The 22,573-nt window shown below is 44.8% G+C and overlaps 2 protein-coding genes across 4 annotated transcripts in view; one reads left to right on the forward strand and one right to left on the reverse strand.

Moving 5' to 3' along the window:
* The window catches only part of NIPAL1 (NIPA like domain containing 1), a 45,271-nt gene extending 38,027 nt beyond the window's left edge, over positions 1 to 7,244 (reverse strand). The window contains exon 1 of the mRNA XM_073342107.1: positions 7,145 to 7,244. Within this exon, the coding sequence (XP_073198208.1) occupies positions 7,145 to 7,193 (49 nt within the window). The 5' untranslated portion in view covers positions 7,194 to 7,244. The remainder of the gene's footprint in view (positions 1 to 7,144) is intronic.
* Positions 7,245 to 7,372: 128 nt separating this feature from the next.
* Positions 7,373 to 22,573, forward strand: part of CNGA1 (cyclic nucleotide gated channel subunit alpha 1) — a 46,612-nt gene continuing 31,411 nt past the window's right edge. For all 3 annotated transcript variants that reach the window (XM_073342109.1, XM_073342110.1, XM_073342113.1), the window contains exon 1: positions 7,373 to 7,689. In XM_073342109.1, coding sequence (XP_073198210.1) covers positions 7,568 to 7,689 — 122 coding nt within the window. In that variant the 5' untranslated portion in view covers positions 7,373 to 7,567. The remainder of the gene's footprint in view (positions 7,690 to 22,573) is intronic.

Here is a 22,573-nt window from a genome sequence, read left to right on the forward strand (position 1 = left end):
AGCAGACTGTGAAGAACTTCAAAAAGATCTCAAAAAACTAAGTGATTGGACAACAAAATGGCAAATGAAATTTAATGTGGATAAATGTAAAGTAATGCACATGGGAAAAAATAACCCCAACTATACATACAATATGATGGGGGCTAATTTAGCTACAACTAATCAGGAGAAAGATCTTGGAGTCGTCATGGATAGTTCTCTGACGAAGTCCATATGGTGTGCAGTGGCAGCCAAAAAAGCAAACAGGATGTTAGGAATCATTAAAAGCAGGATAGAGAATAAGATGGAGAATATCTTATTGCCTTTATATAAATCCATGTACGCACACATCTTGAATACTGCATACAGATGTGGTCCCCTCATCTCAAAAAAAAGATATGCTGGCATTAGAAAAGGTTCAGAAAAGGGCAACTAAAATGATTAGGGGTTTGGAACGGGTCCCATATGAGGAGAGATTAAAGAGGCTAGGACTTTTCATCTTGGAAAAGAGGAGACTGAGGGGGGATATGATAGAGGTATATAAAATCATGAGTGGTGTGGAGAAAGTGAATAAGGAAAAGTTATTTACATGTTCCTATAATATAAGAACTAGGGGCCACCAAATGAAATTAATGGGTAGTAGGTTTAAAACAAATAAAAGGAAGTTCTTCACTCAGCGCACAGTCAATCTGTGGAACTCCTTGCCTGAGGAGATTGTGAAGGCTAGGACTATAACAGGGTTTAAAAGAGAACTGGATAAATTCATGGAGGTTAAGTCCATTAATGGCTATTAGCCAGGATGGGCAAGGAATGATGTCCCTAGCCTCTGATTGTCAGAGAGTGGAGATGGATGGCAGGAGAGAGATCACTTGATCATTATCTGTTAGGTTCACTCCCTCTGGGGCACCTGGCATTGGCCACTGTCGGTAGACAGGATACTGGGGTGGATGGACCATGTTCTAACCCCTTCCTTTACCATCTTGTTTTATGTTAAAAAAATGAGTTATAATATTTGGACATTGCAGGGCAAATAGGACTATGCTTTTTTTAACAGGAAGAGAAGTTGAAGCTAAAAAAGCCAGTTTAAAGAAACATTTGTTCAGGGAATAAGGCTGAAATACTGTAGCATTTATGAAGAGTACAAAGCCAAACCTGGAAATTTTAAAGAGCTTCCAAAAATAGTTCCAACTTTCCTTCAGAGTTGGTGTGGCCTGATATTCGGTGTCATTATCAGTACAGGATCCTTCTCTCCATACTAGTTACTAAACACATAACTGCAGCTCTGATATAATGAAACACGGATGTTGCCATCTTGTAACAGGGGCTAACTTTTATACACTTTTTTTAAAATGGCAACCCCAAGGGTGAGATGAGAAAGAAGCAGAATACCCTTGACTTGGTCTGCTTTATCCAGATACTAAGTTACTGCCCAACACAGCAGAGCCTATTAAGTATATTTTAGTTCAGTAAATAATGCTCTTCTCCAGAAGTTTTGGGAGTTCTGTCCAAGGATAGTAAGATCAGGCCCTAAGATATTAAATAAAGTTACATGTTCAGTTTTTGTAGAAATTGTACTGTAGCTACTTTTGCCCAATCTCATGTCAATGGAACCAAGAGACATCATCACCCTCTTGCTGCTTTTTGGTGCTTTAATACACAGAGAGCAGATTTGTGAAAGTGACATTCTTAGTCATCTTTCAGGGCAGAACTTCACTTTAGTGTATTTATGATTGTATTGCAGCAGCAGCAACCAAAAGTCCCACTCAGGATCAGAGACCCAGGATGCTAACTTCTGCTCTGTGTGTACCTGTGCTGAAGGGAGTCTGTTTAAATTATGGGACAACTGCAAAAACAGCGGAGAGAGAGGTAAGCATCAAATTAGCTACTCTTGATTTCTCCGCACACAGTTTTTGCACCAGTGTAATGCCTGTGGGCACAGGCTGTATCACTGAGCCCTGGTCTACACTAGGACTTTAGGTTGAATTTAGCAGCATTCAATCGATGTAAACCTGCACCCATCCACACGATGAAGCCATTGTCGACTTAAAGGGCTCTTAAAAATCGATTTCCTTACTCCACCCCTGACAAGTGGATTAGCGCTTAAATCGGCCTTGCCAGGTCGAATTTGGGGTACTGTGGACACAATTCAATGGTATCGGCCTCCGGGAGCTATCCCAGAGTACTCCATTGTGACCGCTCTGGACAGCACTCTCAACTCAGATGCACTGGCCGGGTAGACAGGAAAAGAACCGCGAACTTTTGAATCTCATTTCCTGTTTGGCCAGCGTGGCAAGCTGCAGGTAACAATGCAGAGCTCATCAGCAGAGGTGACCATGATGGAGTCCCAGAATCGCAAAAGAGCTCCAGCATGGACTGAACGGGAGGTACGGGATCTGATCGCTGTATGGGGAGAGGAATCCGTGCTATCAGAACTCCATTCCAGTTTTCGAAATGCCAAAACCTTTGTCAAAATCTCCCAGGGCATGAAGGACAGAGGCCATAACAGGGACCCGAAGCAGTGCCCCGTGAAACTTAAGGAGCTGAGGCAAGCCTACCAGAAAACCAGAGAGGCGAACAGCCGCTCCGGGTCAGAGCCCCAAATATGCCGCTTGTATGATGAGCTGCATGCCATTTTAGGGGGTTCAGCCACCACTACCCCAGCCGTGTTGTTTGACTCCTTCGATGGAGATAGAGGCAACACGGGAGCAGGTTTTGGGGACAAAGAAGATGATGATGATGAGGTTGTAGATAGCTCACAGCAAGCAAGCGGAGAAACCGGTTTTCCCTGACAGCCAGGAACTGTTTCTCACCCTGGACCTGGAGCCAGTACCCCCCGAACCCACCCAAGGCTGCCTCCTGGACCCGGCAGGCAGAGAAGGGACCTCCGGTGAGTGTACCTTTTAAAATACTATACATGGTTTAAAAGCAAGCACGTGAAAGGATTAATTTGGCCTGGCATTCGCAGCTCTCCTGGATGTACTCCCAAAGCCTTTGCAAAAGGTTTCTGGGGAGGGCAGTCTTATTGCGTCCTCCATGGTAGGACACTTTACCACTCCAGGCCAGTGACATGTACTCGGGAATCATTGTACAACAAAGCATTGCAGTGTATGTTTGCCGGCATTCAAACAACATCTGTTCTTTATCTCTCTGTGTTATCCTCAGGAGAGTGAGATATCATTTATGGTCACCTGGTTGAAATAGGGTGCTTTTCTTCAGGGGACACTCAGAGGTGCCCGTTCCTGCTGGGCTGTTTGCCTATGGCTGAACAGAAATGTTCCCCGCTGTTAGCCACGGGGAGGGGGGAGGGTTGAGGGGGTAGCCACGTGGTGGGGGGAGGCAAAATGCGACCTTGTAACGAAAGCACATGTGCTATGTATGTAATGTTAACAGCAAGGTTTACCCTGAAAGAGTGTAGCCACTGTTTTATAAAATGTGTCTTTTTAAATACCGCTGTCCCTTTTTTTCTCCACCAGCTGCATGTGTTTCAATGATCACAGGATCTTCTCCTTCCCAGAGGCTAGTGAAGATTAGAAAGAAAAAAAACGCACTCGTGATGAAATGTTCTCTGAGCTCATGCTGTCCTCCCACACTGACAGAGCACAGACGAATGTGTGGAGGCAAATAATGTCAGAGTGCAGGAAAGCTCAAAATGACCAGGAGGAGAGGTGGCGGGCTGAAGAGAGTAAGTGGCGGGCTGAAGACAGGGCTGAAGCTCAAAGGTGGCGGCAGCGTGATGAGAGGAGGCAGGATTCAATGCTGAGGCTGCTGGAGGATCAAACCAATATGCTCCAGTGTATGGTTCAGCTGCAGCAAAGGCAGCTGGAGCACAGACTGCCACTACAACCCATGTGTAACCAACCACCCTCCTCCCCAAGTTCCATAGCCTCCACACCCAGACGCCCAAGAACGCGGTGGGGGGGCCTCTGGCCAACCAGCCACTCCACCACCGAGGATTGCCCAAAAAACAGAAGGCTGACATTCAATAAATTTTAAAGTTGTAAACTTTTAAAGTGCTGTGTGGCATTTTCCTTCCCTCCTCCACCACCCCTCCTGGGCTACCTTGGTAGTCATCCCCCTATTTGTGTGATGAATGAATAAAGAATGCATGAATGTGAAGCAACAATGACTTTATTGCCTCTGCAAGCGGTGATCGAAGGGAGGAGGGGAGGGTGGTTAGCTTACAGGGAAGTAGAGTGAACCAAGGGGTGGAGGGTTTCATCAAGGAGAAACAAACAGAACTTTCACACCGTAGCCTGGCCAGTCATGAAACTGGTTTTCTTCTCTGATGCGTACCGCGCCCTCCTGTGCTCTTCTAACCGCCCTGGTGTCTGGCTGCGCATAACCAGCAGCCAGGTGATTTGCCTCAACCTCCCACCCCACCATAAACATCTCCCCCTTAGTCTCTCAGATATTGTGGAGCACACAGCAAGCAGTAATAGCAGTGGCAATATTGGTTTTGCTGAGGTCTAAATGAGTCAGTAAACTGCGCCAGCGCGCCTTTAAACGTCCAAATGCACATTCTACCACCATTCTGCACTTGCTCAGCCTGTAGTTGAACAGCTCCTGACTACTGTCCAGGCTGCCTGTGTACGGCTTCATGAGCCATGGCATTAAGGGGTAGGCTGGGTCCCCAAGGATACATATAGGCATTTCAACATCCCCAACAGTTATTTTCTGGTCTGGGAATAAAGTCCCTTCCTGCAGCTTTTGAAACAGACCAGAGTTCCTGAAGATGCGAGCGTCATGTACCTTTCCCGGCCATCCCACGTTGATGTTGGTGAAACGTCCCTTGTGATCCACCAGAGCTTGCAGCACTTTTGAAAAGTACCCCTTGCGGTTTATGTACTCGCCGGCTTCGTGCTCCGGTGCCAAGATAGGGATATGGGTTCCGTCTATGGCCCTACCACAGTTAGGAAATCCCATTGCAGCAAAGCCATCCACTATGACCTGCACATTTCCCAGGGTCACTATCCTTGATATCAGCAGATCTTTGATTGCGTGGGCTACTTGCATCACAGCAGCCCCCACAGTAGATTTGCCCACTCCAAATGGATTCCCAACTGACCGGTAGCTGTCTGGCATTGCAAGCTTCCACAGGGCTATCGCCACTCGCTTCTCAACTGTGAGGGCTGCTCTCATCTTGGTATTCATGCACCTCAGGGCAGGGGAAAGCAAGTCACAAAGTTCCATGAAAGTGCCCTTACACATGCGAAAGTTTCGCAGCCACTGGGAATCGTCCCAGATCTGCAACACTATGCGGTCCCACCAGTCTGTGCTTGTTTCCCAAGCCCAGAATCGGCGTTCCACAGCATGAACCTGCCCCATTAGCACCATGATGCATGCATTGGCAGGGCCCATGCTTTGAGAGAAATCTGTGTCCATGTCCTGATCACTCACGTGACCGCGCTGACATCGCCTCCTCGTCCGGTATCACTCTGCCAGGTTCTGGTGCTGCATATACTGCTGGATAATGCGTGTGGTGTTTAATGTGCTCCTAATTGCCAAAGTGAGCTGAGCGGCCTCCATGCTTGCCTTGGTATGGCGTCCGCACAGAAAAAAGGCACAGAATGATTGTCTGCCGTTGCTCTGATGGAGGGAGGGGCGACTGACGACATGGCTTACAGGGAATTAAAATAAACAAAGGGGGTGGCTTTACATCAATGAGTATTTCAAGCAGGACTTCATGGAGGGTTCCAATAAGAAATGGTGCACTTAAGTAATTGTTCTTATTGGAACAAGCAGGTTGGTCTGGCCTCTGATTGATACATGGCTAGAGTTACCTCACTGCACCTTCTCTGTGAGTGACTGCAGTGTGACCTAGAGGAATGAGTTCCCTAGACGGGGGAGGGGACGGTTACAAAACAAATATGGTCTATTTCTTGTTTTGATCTACTCCATCTATCTTTTACATCTTTGGCTGGCAGCAGACGGTGCAGAAGGACTGCAAGCCATCCACATCTCATGGCTGCTCGGCAGAAGACGGTGCAGTAGGACTGCTAGCCATCCTCATCTCTTGCCTGCCTAGCAGAAGATGGTACAGTAGGACTGCTAGCAATCCGTATTGCCTGCCTGCTCACCATAAGATGGTTCAATAGGACTGACTGCAGGACTAAAGAGAATGACCTGGTCAAGTGACTCCAAATTTAGTCCCTGCGCACGTGTGGCCAGGAGCACCTCGGACATGACGATGACGGCTACCAGTTGTACTGTACCGTCTTGCTGCCACAAGGCAATGGGTTGATGCTGCTGTGTAGCAATGCAGTACCACGTCTGCCAGCACCCAGGAGACATAGGGTGACGGTTACCTGAGCGAGCTCCATGCTTGCCGTGGTATGGCGTCTGCACAGGTAACTCAGGAAAAAAGGCGCAAAACGATTGTCTGCCCTTGCTTTCACGGAGGGAGGGAGGGAGGGAACGGGGGCCTGACGATATGTACCCAGAACCACCTGCGGCAATGTTTTAGCCCCATCAGGCATTGGGATCTCAACCCAGAATTCCAATGGGCAGCGGAGACTGCAGGAACTGTGGGATAGCCACCCTCAGTGCAATGCTCCAGAAGTCGACTCTAGCCTCGGTACTGTGGAAGCACTCCGCCGAGTTAATGCACTTAATGCACTTAGAGCATTTTCTGTGGGGGGACACACACTCGAATATATAAAACCGATTTCTAAAAAACCGACTTCTATAAATTCGACCTTATTTCGTAGTGTAGACATACCCTCAGTGTGTTTATAGCGGTATAATACTTGCCTTGCTTGTTTAACGTAACAGCTATAGTGAAATCAGTGCTACAACAACCGTTGTAGAACAGAATCTCAGATCGCTAGGTGCTGCCCTAGAGACGGGATCTTTCTCAATCCGCCCCACTGCATTTGCAGGCTGCTCTGTTCCCAGGAAGGTCGCACCAGCGTCAGGCCGCTACTGCTGTGGAGACACAGCCCACCCCAGCCCCACTCCGCCCAGCAGCGCCTCCTGCCGGCTGTCCGCGCTCTTCTCCCCATCGCCTCCCCACAGGCTGCTCTCTCCCGAGTCAGCCCGTCCGCCGCCGCCTCCCCAGCCACCTGCCCGCTCCTCTGCCCTCCCTCAGGCCAGTGCCACCAGCCAGAGACACCCCAGCCCCTCTCGGCCCTTCACTGCTCCCCGCTCCCGGGCGGGTGCGACTGACCTGCGCGGCAGGGCTCCCGGGCTGGTACCATCACGGGCTGCTCCCCCATGCCTCTGGGCTCTCACGGAGTGCTGGGCGCAGCGTCTCCTCACAGCCACATCCCGGCCTCCAGCCCCGCCCGGCGCTGCACCGGCCCCCACCTCCCTCAGCCACTCCCCGCCCAGGTGCGGAGGCCGCGGCCGGAGCCCTGCCCCCGCTCGCCTCATTGTGGTGTCACGGTGACGGGGCCGTGGGGAATCCAGGGCAAAGGGGAGCTCAGAGGGGATAAAAGCACTGTCTGTAGCGGCGCTTTTCAGCGCTAAAACTTTTGTCGCTGGGGGGGTGTTTCTTCACACTGTTTTTAGCGCTGAAAGTGGCAGTGTAGACACAGCCTATGGCGGCTTCCTGCCCGCCCGCGCCGCGCCACTCCGGGAGGCGGCCAGCATGTCCCTGCGGCCCTGGGGAGGGGGGTGGAGGGAAAGTCTCCACACGCTGCCCCGGCCCCGAGTGCCGAGCTGCTGCAAGAGGGGTCTGCGGGTCGCTTTCAGGAGCCGACACCGCATAAGGTAAGCGTGGACCCCCTGGCCCCCTCCTGCACCCCTGCCCCAGCCCAGAGCCTTCACCCAGCACCCAAACTCTCTCCCAGAGCCTTGAGGGGGAGACCTTGGACCTGTTCTGGGCACCACCAAAAATTATCCAAACCTGCCTCCTCTGCCAGCATCTCTGGAATATAAAGGAAGTTCATAGTCTGTTCATGACATGTCCCAGGCCTCCTTCTCAGGCCCTGGCTGTGCTGCAGGGATGTTGCAGGTCAGACACTTGCTCTGGTGGTGGCCATATGCATACAGGCTCTACGTGGCAGGACCCTTCTTCTCAGTGTCAGCCCCCACTGTCGGGGTTACGATCCCCTTCCAAGTCTGGCCTGCCAGGCCTCTTGGCTGGGGGCATCTCCCTGCGCTGGGCCTGTTGCCCAGGGTCCCCTGTCACTTCTCCCCAGCTGCTCACTGCACCTGGCTTTGGACTGCTCCAGCCCCAGCTCCACTCTGCCTCAGCACTGATGCTGCTCTGGCTCCTGCCCCCTGGGTTGCTTTTTCTGGCCCCTCTGGCTCTGTGCTGCAGTTCTCCTCCCAGCACAGGGCTGCTCTCTGGGCTGCTTCTGTGGCTCTGCTCCCAGCAGGGATCTACTTCCTCGGCTGCTTCTCTGGCTGGTGTAGCCCTGCTCTCCAGCTCAGTTTGGGCTCCTGCTCTCTCCTTAGGACTGGCCCCACTCTGTCCCAGGTAGTTCCAGCTCACATGGAAGATGGGACCCCCCCCCCCCCCGACTCCCTAATTAGCCTGCCCACCCTGTCAATGAGGCTAACCTAGAGCATTGGCCTCTCCCTGTTGTTCCTGCGGACTGTCAGTCTCAGGGTCCTGATTTTGCATCGACCCTTCCCCTTTCTTTTGGTACTAGGAGGTGGCCAACCAAAAAAAACACACTGAGTTTTAGTAAGGGGCCAACAGCCCCTTACATAAGTCATTATGAACCCTAAGCCTCACATAGGATAGACCACATGAGGGTACAGCAAGCATGCAGAAAGAGGGCCTGTGGGCCTCTGGAATGCCAAATAAAGAGTCTGTGTTCTGGCTCTGCATAGACTGACACCACAGGCCTTGGTAGGAGTAACTTTAGGGACTGGGGAGGGCCTTTAGTTTCCACAAAACATTCACCACAACTGGCATGGAGAGGCTGTGGCTGCATTGTAACAGTAGTAACATGGGAGGTGTGCTGCAGCTTTGGGTCCTGCCTCTTTGTTGTGGTGTGTGACTTGATCACTCAGGCTCTATGCGGGTGAAATTTTCACCCCACAGGAATTTTCTGCACATGCCAATGAGCAAAATGGGTGCAGCGTGTACCCACCCGCAGTATGATTTACTGTGTTTGTTCTTGCTATATGTAATCATAAAAAGATACTAACTTTGTTACCTAGTGGTTTCAGAACAGATCTTGTTTTTCTTGTTTTGAGCTGATGAAAGTGAAGTCAAATTTATTTGTCAATGACATACAAATCCAATGCTTTAACTTTTTTTAAGACCTTGATGCAAAGTTCAATTTGCTAGATAAGCTATATCAATTACAGATATCCCATATTATTCAGACTGATAATGTATTTGGAGTGTTGTTTGATTTCTGCCTCAAAGCTGAGAATTATATTCCAAATTTTAAACATGTCCATTTTAAACAGAGATTCTTACTACAAGAGATATGCAGTTTGTTGTTAACTTTAAAGCTTCAAAACAAACTTTAAATATTTGGGAACAAACTCTTTTTTTCTTATAGTGTAAGCATGGTTATATGACTAATTCAATTTAAAGGAGCTTCTTGTTCAGAAAATACTAAGGCAGCTACCTGGATAATCATTGGAGTGTATTGTGAAAAGAATCATCATTTTGATAACTTCTCAGGCAAACCCCAGGAAGGGGTAAGTTTGGACCATATTCAATGTCCAAGAACTGCGTAAGGACACGGTGCCCCTATTTATGAAAAGAAAAAAATTGTCCCTTGAGAGACTGATGATCCAAAGCACTACGGGTGCTATGGGGATAGTAACAGAAAAAGAAATAGATATAAAGAAATCTGAGCTAATAATTAAAAAAACGTAAAAGCAGTCAAAACAATAGCAATTATTTAACTACAAAGTCTTGAATAACGTAACCACATAATTTAGAGCAATGCTGCCAGCAGTATTTATTAACAAACCTAAACAATTTGTCTAGCATCCAAATAGATATTGGCCATCATATAATATGTTTTCTGTTCTTACCTTTTGCTTCTAAAATCTGGATGTTTGGGTAGATGATTGGCTCATTTGGCTGGTAAACATCAGCATTCTTCATGACTGGCTGAGAACCCGCTTTGATTGCAAATTTGTACCAAACCCTTTCATTTATATTAGGGCTGTCAATTAATCGCAGTTAACTCACAAAGTAACTCAAAAAAATTAATCATGATTAAAAAAATCAATTGCAATTAATTGCACTGTTAAACAATAGAATACCAATTGAAATATATTAAATATTTTTGGATGTTTTCTACATTTTTAAATATATTGGTTTCAATTGCAACACAGTATGCAAAGTGTACAGTGCTCACTTTATATTTTATTACAAATATTTGCACTGTAAAAATGGCAAACAAAAGAAATAGTATTTTTCAATTCACTTCATACAAGTACTGTAGTGCAATCTCTTTATCATGAAAGCTGAACTTAAGTTTAGAATTATGTACAAAAAACCTACATTCAAAAATAAAACAATGTAAAACTTTAGAGCCTACAAGTCCACTCAGTCCTACTTCTTGTTTAGCCAATGACTAAGACAAACAAGTTTGTTTACATTTACGGGAGATAATGCTGCCTACTTCTTATTTAAATGTCACCTGAAAGTGAAAACAGGCATTCACATGGTACTTTTGTAGCCAGCATTGCAAAGTATTTACATGCCAGTTATGCTAAACATTCGTATGCGCCTTCATGCTTTCGCCACCATTCTAGAGGATATGCTTCTGGGCTGATGATGCTCATTTAAAAAAATGCATTAATTAAATTTGTGACTGAACTCCTGGGAGGAGAATTGTATGTCTCCTACTCTGTTTTACTTGCATTCTGCCACTATTTCATGTTATAGCAGTCTCAGATGATGACCCAGCACATGTTGTTTATTTTAAGACCACTTTCACTGCAGATTTGACAAAACACAAAGAAGGTACCACTGTGAGATGTCTAAAGATAGCTACAGCACTCTAAAACTCAAGGTTTTAGAATCTGAAGTGCCTTCCAAAATCTGAGAGGGATAAGGTGTAGAGCATGCTTTCAGAAGTCATAAAAGAGTAACACTTTGGTGTAGAAACTACAGAACTCAAACCACCAGAAAAGAAAATCAACCTTTCTGCTGGTGACATCTGACTCAGATGATGAAAATGAAGATGCGTCAGTCTGCACTGCTTTGGATGGTTATCAAGCAGAACCTGTTATCAGCATGGACGCATGTCCTCTGGAACAGTGGTTGAAGTATGAAGGGACATATGAATCTCTAGTGCATCTGGCACATAAATATCTTGCAGTGACAGCTTCAACAGTGCCATGTGAATGCCTGTTCTCACTTTCAGGTGATACTGTAAACAAGAAGCGGGCAGCATTATCTCCTGCAAATGTAAACAAACTTCTTTTAGTGATTTGGCTGAACAAGAAGTAGGACTGAATGGACTTGTAGGCTCTAAAGTTTTACATTTTTTTATTATAATGCAGGGTTTTTTGTACATAATTCTACACTTAAGTTCAGCTTTCACAATAAAGATATTGCACTACAGTACTTGTATGAGATGAATTGAAAAATACTATTTCTTTTGTTTGCCATTTTTACTGTACAAATATTTGTAATCAAAAATATTTTTAAAAAAAAATGCTTGACAGCCCTAATTTATATATAAATTTTCCTCCATTCTTTCTGTTTCAAGTCCAGGCATGACAGGAAAAAATGCTACTATGGAATGTATTTTTTTAAACAGCAATACTAAGAAACAACAAAACCTGAACACACAGCTAGCAAACTTACTTATGTTTCAACTGTGCCATTTATCCACTGGTTCCTGTGTTCTGGAGACGAAAGATTGAAGAGCAAAAATGCTAAGCACAGTAGAAATGAAGACGGAGTATAACAGAGCAGTAGCACTGGCAGTACGCCGGCTAGCAGCAGAACAGACTGCACAATTTAAACATTTGGGATCCAATATTGCATTCACTTTTTATAAGGTTCAATTTACTTTGTAGCAAACTTGATGTAGCTATTGCATCAAGGTCACTGTGGCTAAGGGGCTCTAGCAAAAGGGAGAATTGGACTCAAGAAAAGTGAGGTAACAAAAAGTTTGAGGTAACATGACAATTGCAGTGAGTCATGCTCACTTTTAGTAAAACTGACTATTGTAAAAGCTACAGTATATCAAGGGACCATTACAAAAGTCTGCCCCCTTACTCTGTGGAAGTCATGTGGATATTGGGTTTGGGTGAGTTATCCCAGTTACTTAATCTGGCCCTGAGCCTGCAATGATTTATACATCTGCTTAACTTTTTGCGTATAAATAGTCAATGGGACAACTCATGCCAAATAGGCAATTGGATTGGGACCCTTAGTCTCAATGTAATAGTTAAAATTGAGGTAATTGGATATGTTTGTACAATTTTAAACTTTCCAAGGTTTGAAAATGCCTTTTATCTGAAAACACAACTTTCCTTCTAATATTATATGAATGTAGAGCTTTTTCTTCGGTGTAACTGCTTTTGTAATCATAGGGGCAAATTCTCCACTAAAGTCAGTGGAGTTATGTCGGTAAAGAATTTGGCCCTTCTTGTGCAATCCGTTGCTCATCTTGATGGTTTTAGTTCTATAACTTCAAAATAAGTCCTACTAAAAGATATAATTAATAATCCACTTTGGAGTGAAAGAACAAAAATAAATTCACTTCCCCAAAACAGTAAAGAAAGCTGTTGTAGCTAAGTCAGAAAACATATCTCTCTAACTTTGAAACCAGAAACAAACATTCTTGACAGTGTATTAACATGTACATCAAATTTTTTTTAGGCCCTGATCCATCAGTAAGTTCTGCATAGGGAGACCTCCTCATTGCAAGAGCAGGATCAGAGTCCAGACACCCTCTTTAGACTCTTACCAAAAAAACCCCCACCTAATGTGCTGCTCCTTCAGCAGCCCAGGGAGAATAGGTTATTTTAGTTACAGAATGGAATGTTTTAATCTGTGTTGTATAATATCTTTAACTTTGGATCAGTTGTTCCTTGTGTTTATTAAGCCACAGAAGGAGCTGTAACAATAATTTCAAACTTTTCTGTCTCTAAGAAAAAAAAATCCAATGAATAAAAATCCAAAACTAAAAATCCAGAACTTCAGAAAGACATAATTAATGTTAACAAATTATTTTAGAACATATAGTATATGGGATTATCATGTAAAGGTGTATGTGAGTAAGTGTATTTGTGATTCTATGTGTACTGTACTTGTGACGGACTTTGGAACTATTTAAGAAGAAAGGTGCCATATAATAGTGATTTATTAACAATGTTATATTTTTATATATTTTGGGCGAGAGCAACTGGTATAAGTTGTTGTAGCTCTGTTTACTTCAGTAGAACTATGCTAATTTATACCAATAGAAGATTGGGCCCTGTGTGTAATGTGACATTTATTATATGGACTAGGGCATACCTAAATGATCAATTAATGTGTGGCATGCTGGGGTGTAAATTTGCAGTGCTCCAGTGTGCTGTACGCTAACTTTCTGGGTGGACCCTCCTGCTGTGCACTAAAAGTTCCTTAGTGCACACTGATACACTGCTGTTTTGAACTGCTTTCACTTCTTTATAGGGGTATTAATGTTTGTGATGTACTCAGTTGTTATAGCAATGAACACTGTGTAAGTACCAAGAGATTAGATGCATCATGGGCAGCATGGGAAAAGGTATTGAGATAAGAGAAGAACGAAATAATGAGTTAGATTCTGATTTACACCAGTCTGAATCAGGATTAGCTGAAGTCAGTAAAATCAGTATCCGTGAAATGAGAGAATCTGGCTCAGGCCTGGTCTACACTACAAAGTTAGGTCGACATATGCCACGTTAGGTCGAGTTAATAATGTATGTGTCTACACTACAGCGTCCCTTCCGCTGACCTAAAGGGCTTGTAAAGTTGACTTCTGTACTCCACCTCCACAAGAGGCACAGTGCTTCAGTCGCCGTCCATGCATCGACATGGGGACAATGTAGACACTGCACAGCAATTCGAACGAATTGGCCTCCAGGAGCTGTCCCACAGTGCTCCACTGTGACTGCTCTGGAGATCACTTTCAACTCCACTGCACTTCAGTCAGGTACACAGGAAGCAGCTGCCCTCCTGTTAAAGCCCCAGGAACTTCTGAATTTTCAATTCCTGTTTGATCGGCCTGGAGAGTTCATCAACACAGCTGATGGTGGATGCTCAAGGCCGCAAATGCACTCTGGCATGGAGCACACAGGATGTAGTAGATCTTATTGCTGTGTTGGGGGAAAAGTCTGTGCAGGCAGAGCTCCAAACCAGCAGAAGAAACACTAACATTTATGCCAAAATCGCACAGGGCATGGGGGAGAAGGGCTACACCAGGACACAGCAGTGCTGTGTGAAAATAAAGGAGCTCCGGCAAGCGTATCAGAAGACAAGGGAGGTGAACAGTCACTCTGGTTCTGCCCCACAGACATGCCTCTTCTTTGAGGAGCTGCATGCGATTCTCGGCATCGACCCCACAACTACCCCAAAACACTCCGTGGATACCTCCCAGGAGCCCTGGGTGACCTTGGGCAACAACGAGGAGGACATTGTTGACAAGGAGGAGAATGCATGGCAGGCAAGTGGAGGATCTATTCTCCCCGACAGCCAAGAACTTTTTTTAACTCTGGAGGCCATCCCCTCACAGGATCAGTTGTCGACGGAGCATGATGCCAGGGAAGACACCTCTGGTGAATACACATTTTCAGTCAACCTGTAGGGGTTACATGCTACTATTTTTAATGTTGAATCGGAATTTAAAAATTGAGATAGAAGTTATTGGTGGCCACTCCAGCTACACAGAGAATGTTCTCCGAAAAAAACTGTTTATAAGCCCGGGGATGGTCCAGGAATCCTCCCTCGAGATCTCTAAGAAGCTTTTATGGAGATACTCTGCAATCCTTTGCAGAAGGTTCTGGGAAGGGCTGCCTTATTTCGTCCACCACGGTAGGACACTTTCTTGCGCCACTCCAGTATTAACTCTTCTGGCATCATTGCAGCACACAGCATTGCAGCATAAGGACCAGATCTGTACCCAGACTCTTGCAGCATCCGCTCCCTTTCTGCCCCTGTTACCCTCAGGAGAGTGATATTGTATATGGTCACCTAGAGAAAACAGGGGAAGTTTTATATGCTAGCCCTTAAACTGCAAGCAATTCGATAAGTAATCTGTCCCTGTTTGGTGAATTCTGGGTCACACAGCCACACTTTCCTGAGCGTGCCATGGTTGTGGTTAGAAGGAATCACTGTGTATTGCAGCCAACATTTAAAAAAAAAAAAGTGTGTGGGGGGGCACTTCCTATTTGTCTCCCTTCCACCTCAACCCGGTGCCGCTTTTGTAACAATCAAACTATTTGTGGGGCTTTACGCTAGTGCCTGTCTCAAGTACCATCCAGGTTGCTATGGGAAAGGGGGTTGTGCTGAGGTTGCAACCATTGATTCCAAGGATGTCTTAACAAAAGCTGCAGCATAAGGCCTCATGGCCTGACTCACCATGGTTGGAGTAGCAAACTGACTCCTGCAGTAGCCTGCAGTCTGCTTACATTGTGGCTTGCAGGGAAGTGCATTGAGGGTTGTTTCTTTTATAAAAAGATTTAATCTTGCACCAGAAACAATGATGCACTGTCAATGCTACCCTTGTATTTTGTATTCTTTGCAGCTGAAACCTTGTACATAGGTGCACCCTCCACAATGGGACAGAGACTTTTCCAGATTAGAAGGTGGAAAAAGAAGACTTGGGAGGACATGTTCAATGAGTTAATGCGTGCCTCCATGAGTGACAAGACGGAGCTCAGTGCATGGAGGATTGCATTGTCTGAGAACCTGCACAATGACCACGAGGACAGAAGAGCATGCAGGGAACACAAGTGTGATGTGCAGGACAAGATGGTGTGGATTATGGGGGAGCAAACAGACATGTTAAGGCATCTGGCTAAAGTTCAAGAAAGGCAGCTGGATGCTGGTGTCCTTCGGCAGCCTATGCTGAACCTGCTACCATCGTTGCCAAGTTCCACATCCTCTTCTCCCAGACATCCTAGGATGCACCGGTGGAGGAGAAGGGGGCAGGGAAGGGGGAGGAAGTCCAGTATCCCTTGCACTCAACTTCAGGGGAGGTTACAAGGACCAGAAGACACCCATTCCCACACCTTTGATTGTTATTGCAGTGCAACTGTAAGCAAACTGTCCTTGTTTCTCCCCCACACACAAGTGTTATCAGCCCTTTTGCTCCGGTTATCTTTCTTTTCTGTCTCTCAGTGTTTGTGAGCATAATCAAAATTAATGGATTGAAGAGAAAAGGCTCTTTATTCATTCAGCACACAATGGTTAGCAGGGGTTTAGTTTACAAGGGGATACATGCAATGAAGGGGACAGGTAAGTAAGGAACTGTCATGGAGTGTGGGGGAGTCCAGGCCCTGCACCCCTCTTCCTGGGATTCATGGAGACTCTCAGCCAGCCAGTAAAACAGAAGGTTTATTGGACAACAGGAACACAGTCCAAAACAGAGCTTGTTGGTGCACCCAGGACCCCTCAGTCAAGTCCTTCTGGGGGAGCAGGGAGCTTAGACCCCAGCCCTGGGGTTCCCTGTGTTCCTCCACCCAGCCCCAAACTGAAATTAACCCCCCCAGCAGGCTCTCTCCTGCAGCCTGTCTTCACATTCCTGGGCAGAGGTGTTACCTCCCCCTCCCGGTTCAGGTTACAGGCTCTCAGGTCTCCCATCCCCAGGGCACATTCCCAGGTCAACACTCCCCCCTCCCTGCTGCATCACATCGTCACAGGAACAACACACATAAGTGTCACATTACTGTGGGTCATTGATGAAACTGGTTTTCAAAGCCTCACAAAGATGCAGCACGCTTGGTCTGCTCTTCTTTTTGCCGTGGTGTCTGGCTGCTCCAAATTGGCTGCCAGGAGATCTGCCTCCACCTCCACCCTACCAGAAACTTTTCTTTCTTTGTTTCACAGATATTATGGAGCATACATCAGCCAGCAACAACAATGGAGATATTGCTTTCACTGAGGTCTAACCTAGTAAGCAAACTTTGCCAGCGGGCTTTTTAACTCCAAAGGCACATTCCACCACCATTCCGAACTTGCTCCGCCCATGGCTGAACCGCTCCTTACTGGCATCCAGGCTTCCTGTGCATAGCTTCATGAGCCATAGGAGCAAGGGGTAGGCTGGGTCTCCCAGGACCACGACTGGCATTTCAATATCGTCAACAGTTATTTTGCAGTCGGAAAAGAAAGTTCCTGCTTGCAGCTTTCTGAATAGACCGGAGTTCCTAAAGATGCGCTTGTCATGCACCTTTCCCAACCATCCCCAAGTTACTGTTGGTGAAACGGCCCCTGTGATCTACCAGCACTTGCAACACAATTGAGAAGTACCCCTTTTGATTTATGTACTCTTTGGCAAGGTGGTCTGGTGCCAAGTTAGACAGAACCCATATCTCTATTGTCCCACTGCAGTTAGGGAACCCCACCATGGCAAAACCATCCACTATGTCCTGCACATTTCCCAGAGTCACTATTCTTCTTAACAGAAGTCTATTGATTGCCCTGGCAACTTGGATCACAGCAGATCCTATGGTAGATTTACCCACTCCAAATTGATTCCCCACTGACCGGTAGCAGTCTGGCGTTGCAAGCTTCCATAGAGCTATCGCCACTCACTTCCCAACTGTCAGAACAGCTCTCATTTTAGTATCGCTGTGCTTCAGGGCTAGGGAAAGCTCTTCACACAGTTCCATGAAAGTGCCTTGTGCACTGCTTGTCATCCCATAGCTGAATAACTATGTGGTCCCACCAATCAGTGCTTGTTTCCTGGGCCCAGAAGTGCTGCTCTACCATGTCAAGGTGATGCGCAACTGTCGCCAGCATCTGCAAGTTGCTCTGCGCCATGGCTTCCAGCAGGGCTGCTTGCATGGCATCACACTGTTTTGTGTGGTGGCTCCTGCTTCAGCTGAGCAAATACTGCAGGATAAAGAGTGAGATGTTTGTAAAATTCACAACAACAGTATATAGCTGAGCGGGGTTCATGCTTGCTGTGCTATGGCATCTGCAGGGGTAACCCAGGCTGAGGAAAAAAGGCACAAAAAAGACTTGGTTTGTTTGCTGTTGATTTCAGGGAACGAGGGAGGGAGGTAAGTGCGTCATGATTATTCGATGCAATCAACCTAGAAAATTAAGTAAAGTAGTAAATGAGATTAAGTTCCGTGATCCTTTATTAAATTAAAGCTTCTTTAAGGTAAAGTCATATAAATTAAAAATATTCTGAAATATTTTTGTCAGATGTTATTGTAGACCCAAGTTTTAATGACAGTAATATTGTTGAAAGACAGAAATTTAGAATTATGGTACTCTTGCCCCTTTTGACCTAAGTGGCTACTCAAAGTTCAGGACCCTGGAGATATTCCACTTGGAAGTAGAAATTGATAGAGTGGTATTTTCTGTGATGCAGTTTTGTTTATTTACAAAGAATATTCAGAGTCCTGTGTCTCTGAACACAGAAGGAATCAAATAGCAGGAAACAATTTTTTGTGCGCACAAGACTGTGGGCACTCTCTTCAGCCTGCACTCTTAATGCAAAAACAACCATCCAGGTTTCTGCCAGGGTCAGCCACTGTGCTTTCAACTACTCCTTTTCGCTATTTCTTTCACAGCTATGTCTACACTTACAACACTGCTGTGGCACAGTTGCAGCTGCATCACTATAATGCTTCACTGTAGACAGTGCAGTGATAGGAGGGGTTCTTCCATCACTGTATTTAATCCAGCTCTTCAAGAGTTGGTAGCTAGGTTGGCAGAAGAATTCTTCCGTTGATCTATACTGGGGGTTAGGTCAGCTTAATTATGTTGCTCAGGGATGTGAATTTTTCACATCACAGAGCAATGTAACTGAGTCAACCTAACTTATCAGTGTAGACCACCCCTCACTCTTTCTTGTCTGTTCTCAGTTTCTTTATGTTCTGCCATCACCCGCCCCACATCTACCCAAAACAAATGTTCTAAGTTGCAGGAAATAAGGGGGAGGTCAGACAATTATTTAATGACAGGAGACACTAAGATTCAAAATGTTAAAGCTTCATAAACCATTAATAGAAATTATCAACATCACATGTCAAAATATACAAGGTAAATATCCGTAAATCATACCTGTTTTCACCATTCATTTGTCCATTTGTAACAAGCCTTATTCAAAAGTCTAAATCACTGGATTTGTACTCTAATAGGTCAAATAAAAATGCTGCTTGAAAACCTATCTGTAGATTTAGAAGATTATCAATGGAAATATTTTTTGTCTGTATGTATACAGTGAAATCAAGGTTTACAGACACTGATAAAAATTTAATCCTTGCAAGCCTATTTATCATTGTGTCTGAAGGAATTAATCTTCTTAAAACCACCATCTTTTGTATGTATTGTCAGTTCATTGTTATATGAATAAACTAATAAACAAATATGCTTAATAGGTAGAGTAATTTTAAAAGAAAAAATACTGTTTCAGTAACATTTATGGACTAACATAACCCAGCAATATCCAGGAAATTCAAAGCTGAAGTTACAGTTAAAAACAGGGATGTTTACATGTACAAAATTTCAGATGTTTATGTGTATTTTGGAAATCTTTTGTGTTCAGTTCCTCTTGTGAGATTTCCAGAACTTCATAATTTCAGGAGATTGGAATTATGAGAACAGCCTCTCATTACATTTTATTCAATCTATTTCCTGCAAACATTACAAAATAGAAGAAATTTTAGAGACTCAAGCCTGTCTACACTAGGAAATTAGGTTGGTATAACTATGTCACTCAGGAGTATAATAAATCCCCATCATTGAATGATGCAGTTAAACCAAACTAACCCTGGTGTAGACAGCACTAAGTTGATGGGAGAATTTTCCTGTTAACCTTGTGTCATAAATATAAAGGGAAGGGTAAACCCCTTTGAAATCCCTCCTGGCCAGGGGAAAGCTCCTCTCACCTGTAAAGGGTTAAGAAGCTAAGGGTAACCTCGCTGGCACCTGACCAAAATGACCAATGAGGAGACAAGATACTTTCAAAAGCTGGGAGGAGGGAGAGAAACAAAGGGTCTGTCTGTCTGTCTATATTCTGTCTTTGCCGGGGATAGACCAGGAATGGAGTCTTAGAATTTTTAGTAAGTAATCTAGCTAGGTACGTGTTAGATTATGATTTCTTTAAATGGCTGAGAAAAGAATTGTGCTGAATAGAATAACTATTTCTGTCTGTGTATTTTTTTGTAACTTAAGGTTTTGCCTAGAGGGGTTCTCTATGTTTTTGAATCTAATTACCCTGTAAGGTATCTACCATCCTGATTTTACAGGGGGGATTTCTTTATTTCTATTTACTTCTATTTTTATTAAAAGTCGTCTTGTAAGAAAACTGAATGCTTTTTCATTGTTCTCAGATCCAAGGGTTTGGGTCTGTGGTCACCTATGCAAATTGGTGAGGCTTTTTATCCAACATTTCCCAGGAAAGGGGGGGGGTGCAAGGTTTTGGGAAGTATTTTGGGGGGAAAGACGCGTCCAAACAGCTCTTCCCCAGTAACCAGTATTAGTTTGGTGGTGGTAGCAGCCAATCCAAGGACAAAGGGTGGAATATTTTGTACCTTGGGGAAGTTTTGACCTAAGCTGGTAAAGATAGGCTTAGGAGGTTTTTCATGCAGGTCCCCACATCTGTACCCTAGAGTTCAGAGTGGGGGAGGAACGTTGACACCTTGCTACCACCTCTCAGGAAGGTGGAGTACCTACACTGATGATAGAAACTCTCCTGTTGGCTTAGATAACCTCTTCACTGAAACACAACAGCGGTACCCCTGCATTGCTGCAGCGTTTTAAGTGTAGATAAGCCCTTAGTCTCCCCATCAAATCCTATGTGTAGCCTCAGAATAGTGAGTAGGTGACAAGGGGTGTTGTGAATGATGAACAGTAAGCCCTGGAGACTGCTATGGACTAAAAATGGCATGAAAGATGCTGGTTCTTGTTGAAATCAAGTGGCCTGCATGAAAACTGAAGATGATGGATTGTTACATGATCCTGATAAAATACTGAAGCAGTTTTATCACAATTTGTGTAGAAGGAGACAACCACCTTGACAATGTTGAACACCACTGATGAAAACCTTGTCAAAATGCCAGATGTTCAACTAGAAAAAGTCAGTGCTGTGCTCAACTCCATAAAAAAAGGGCAAATCCCCATGGCCACTTTGAGTCATGGTTGAAACACTGACTGCTGGAAGATATTACTAGAACTGATCCAATTGTTCATTAAATGTCAAAAGAGCAGTGATGTCCTTGCAGTGTGGAGAGTGGCAACCAGTGCATTGTTTTATCATGTCATGTGCATATAAAATGTCAAGAAGGTCATCACTGACTGACAGATTGCACAACTGGGTGCAAACCAGTCAAGAGAACGAGGTGAGCTATTCTGTCAGAGAACATGTGCTCACAGTGGGTGGAGTGACACAGAAGAATTGAAAATACAATCACCCCTCTTATACCTCACTTTCATGGACTACAAGAAAGCTTTCAACAGTGCTCCAAGCATGGCAGAGACAAGGTGTGCCTACCACTTACATCAAATTGCTTAACAACATTTATATTGATTTGTTAGTCCAGCTCAGTCATTCCAGATTGGAAGAAGAGAACAGAAGGGTCACAGAAGGTTTATGGCTGTATTAGAATTCTTCAAAGAGTTTGTCTGGTAGGACAAGAGTCTAAACATTAACAGGAAATGAGTGAACAATCTGCAATTTGCAGGTAATATTGTTCTATTAGCAAAGACTGCAATTGGCTTCAAGATATACTCCCTGAGCTCAATGAGACAAGCAGGAAGATAGATCTGCACATGAATCACAAGAGGACAAAGACCCATATCAAATATACCTGGTGCACAGATACTTAACATCTAAATATAAGGCTGTCATAAAAATAAAGGGAAGGGTAACCACCTTTCTGTATACAGTGCTATAAAATCCCTCCTGGCCAAAGGCAGAACCCTTTCACCTGTAAAGGGTTAAGAAGCAAAGATAACCTCACTGGCACCTGACCAAAATGACCAATGAGGAGACAAGATACTTTCAAAGCTGGAGTGGGACAGGGAACAAAGGGTCTATCTGTCTGTGTGATGCTTTTGCCGGGAACAGATCAGGAATGCACTCTCAGAACTTCTGCTAGTTAGTAAGTAATCTAGCTAGAAATGCGTTAGATTTCCTTTTGTTTAATGGCTGGTAAAATATGCTGTGCTGAATGGAATGTATATTCCTGTTTTTGTGTCTTTTTGTAACTTAAGGTTTTGCCTAGAGGGATTCTCTGTGTTTTGAATCTGATTACCCTGTAAGGTATTTACCATCCTGATTTTACAGAGGTGATTCTTTTATCTTTTCTTTAATTAAAATTCTTCTTTTAAGAACCTGATTGATTTTTCATTGTTCTTAAGATCCAAGGGTTTGGGTCTGTATTCACCTGTACAGATTGGTGAGGATTTTTATGAAGCTTTCCCCAGGAAAGGGGGTGTAGGGCTTGGGGGGAATATTTTGGGGGAAGACATCTCCAAGTGGTCTCTTCCCCTGTTCTTTGTGTAACACGCTTG

The sequence above is a fragment of the Lepidochelys kempii genome, chromosome 4, assembly GCF_965140265.1.
Source record: "Lepidochelys kempii isolate rLepKem1 chromosome 4, rLepKem1.hap2, whole genome shotgun sequence".
Taxonomy (NCBI): domain Eukaryota; kingdom Metazoa; phylum Chordata; order Testudines; family Cheloniidae; genus Lepidochelys; species Lepidochelys kempii.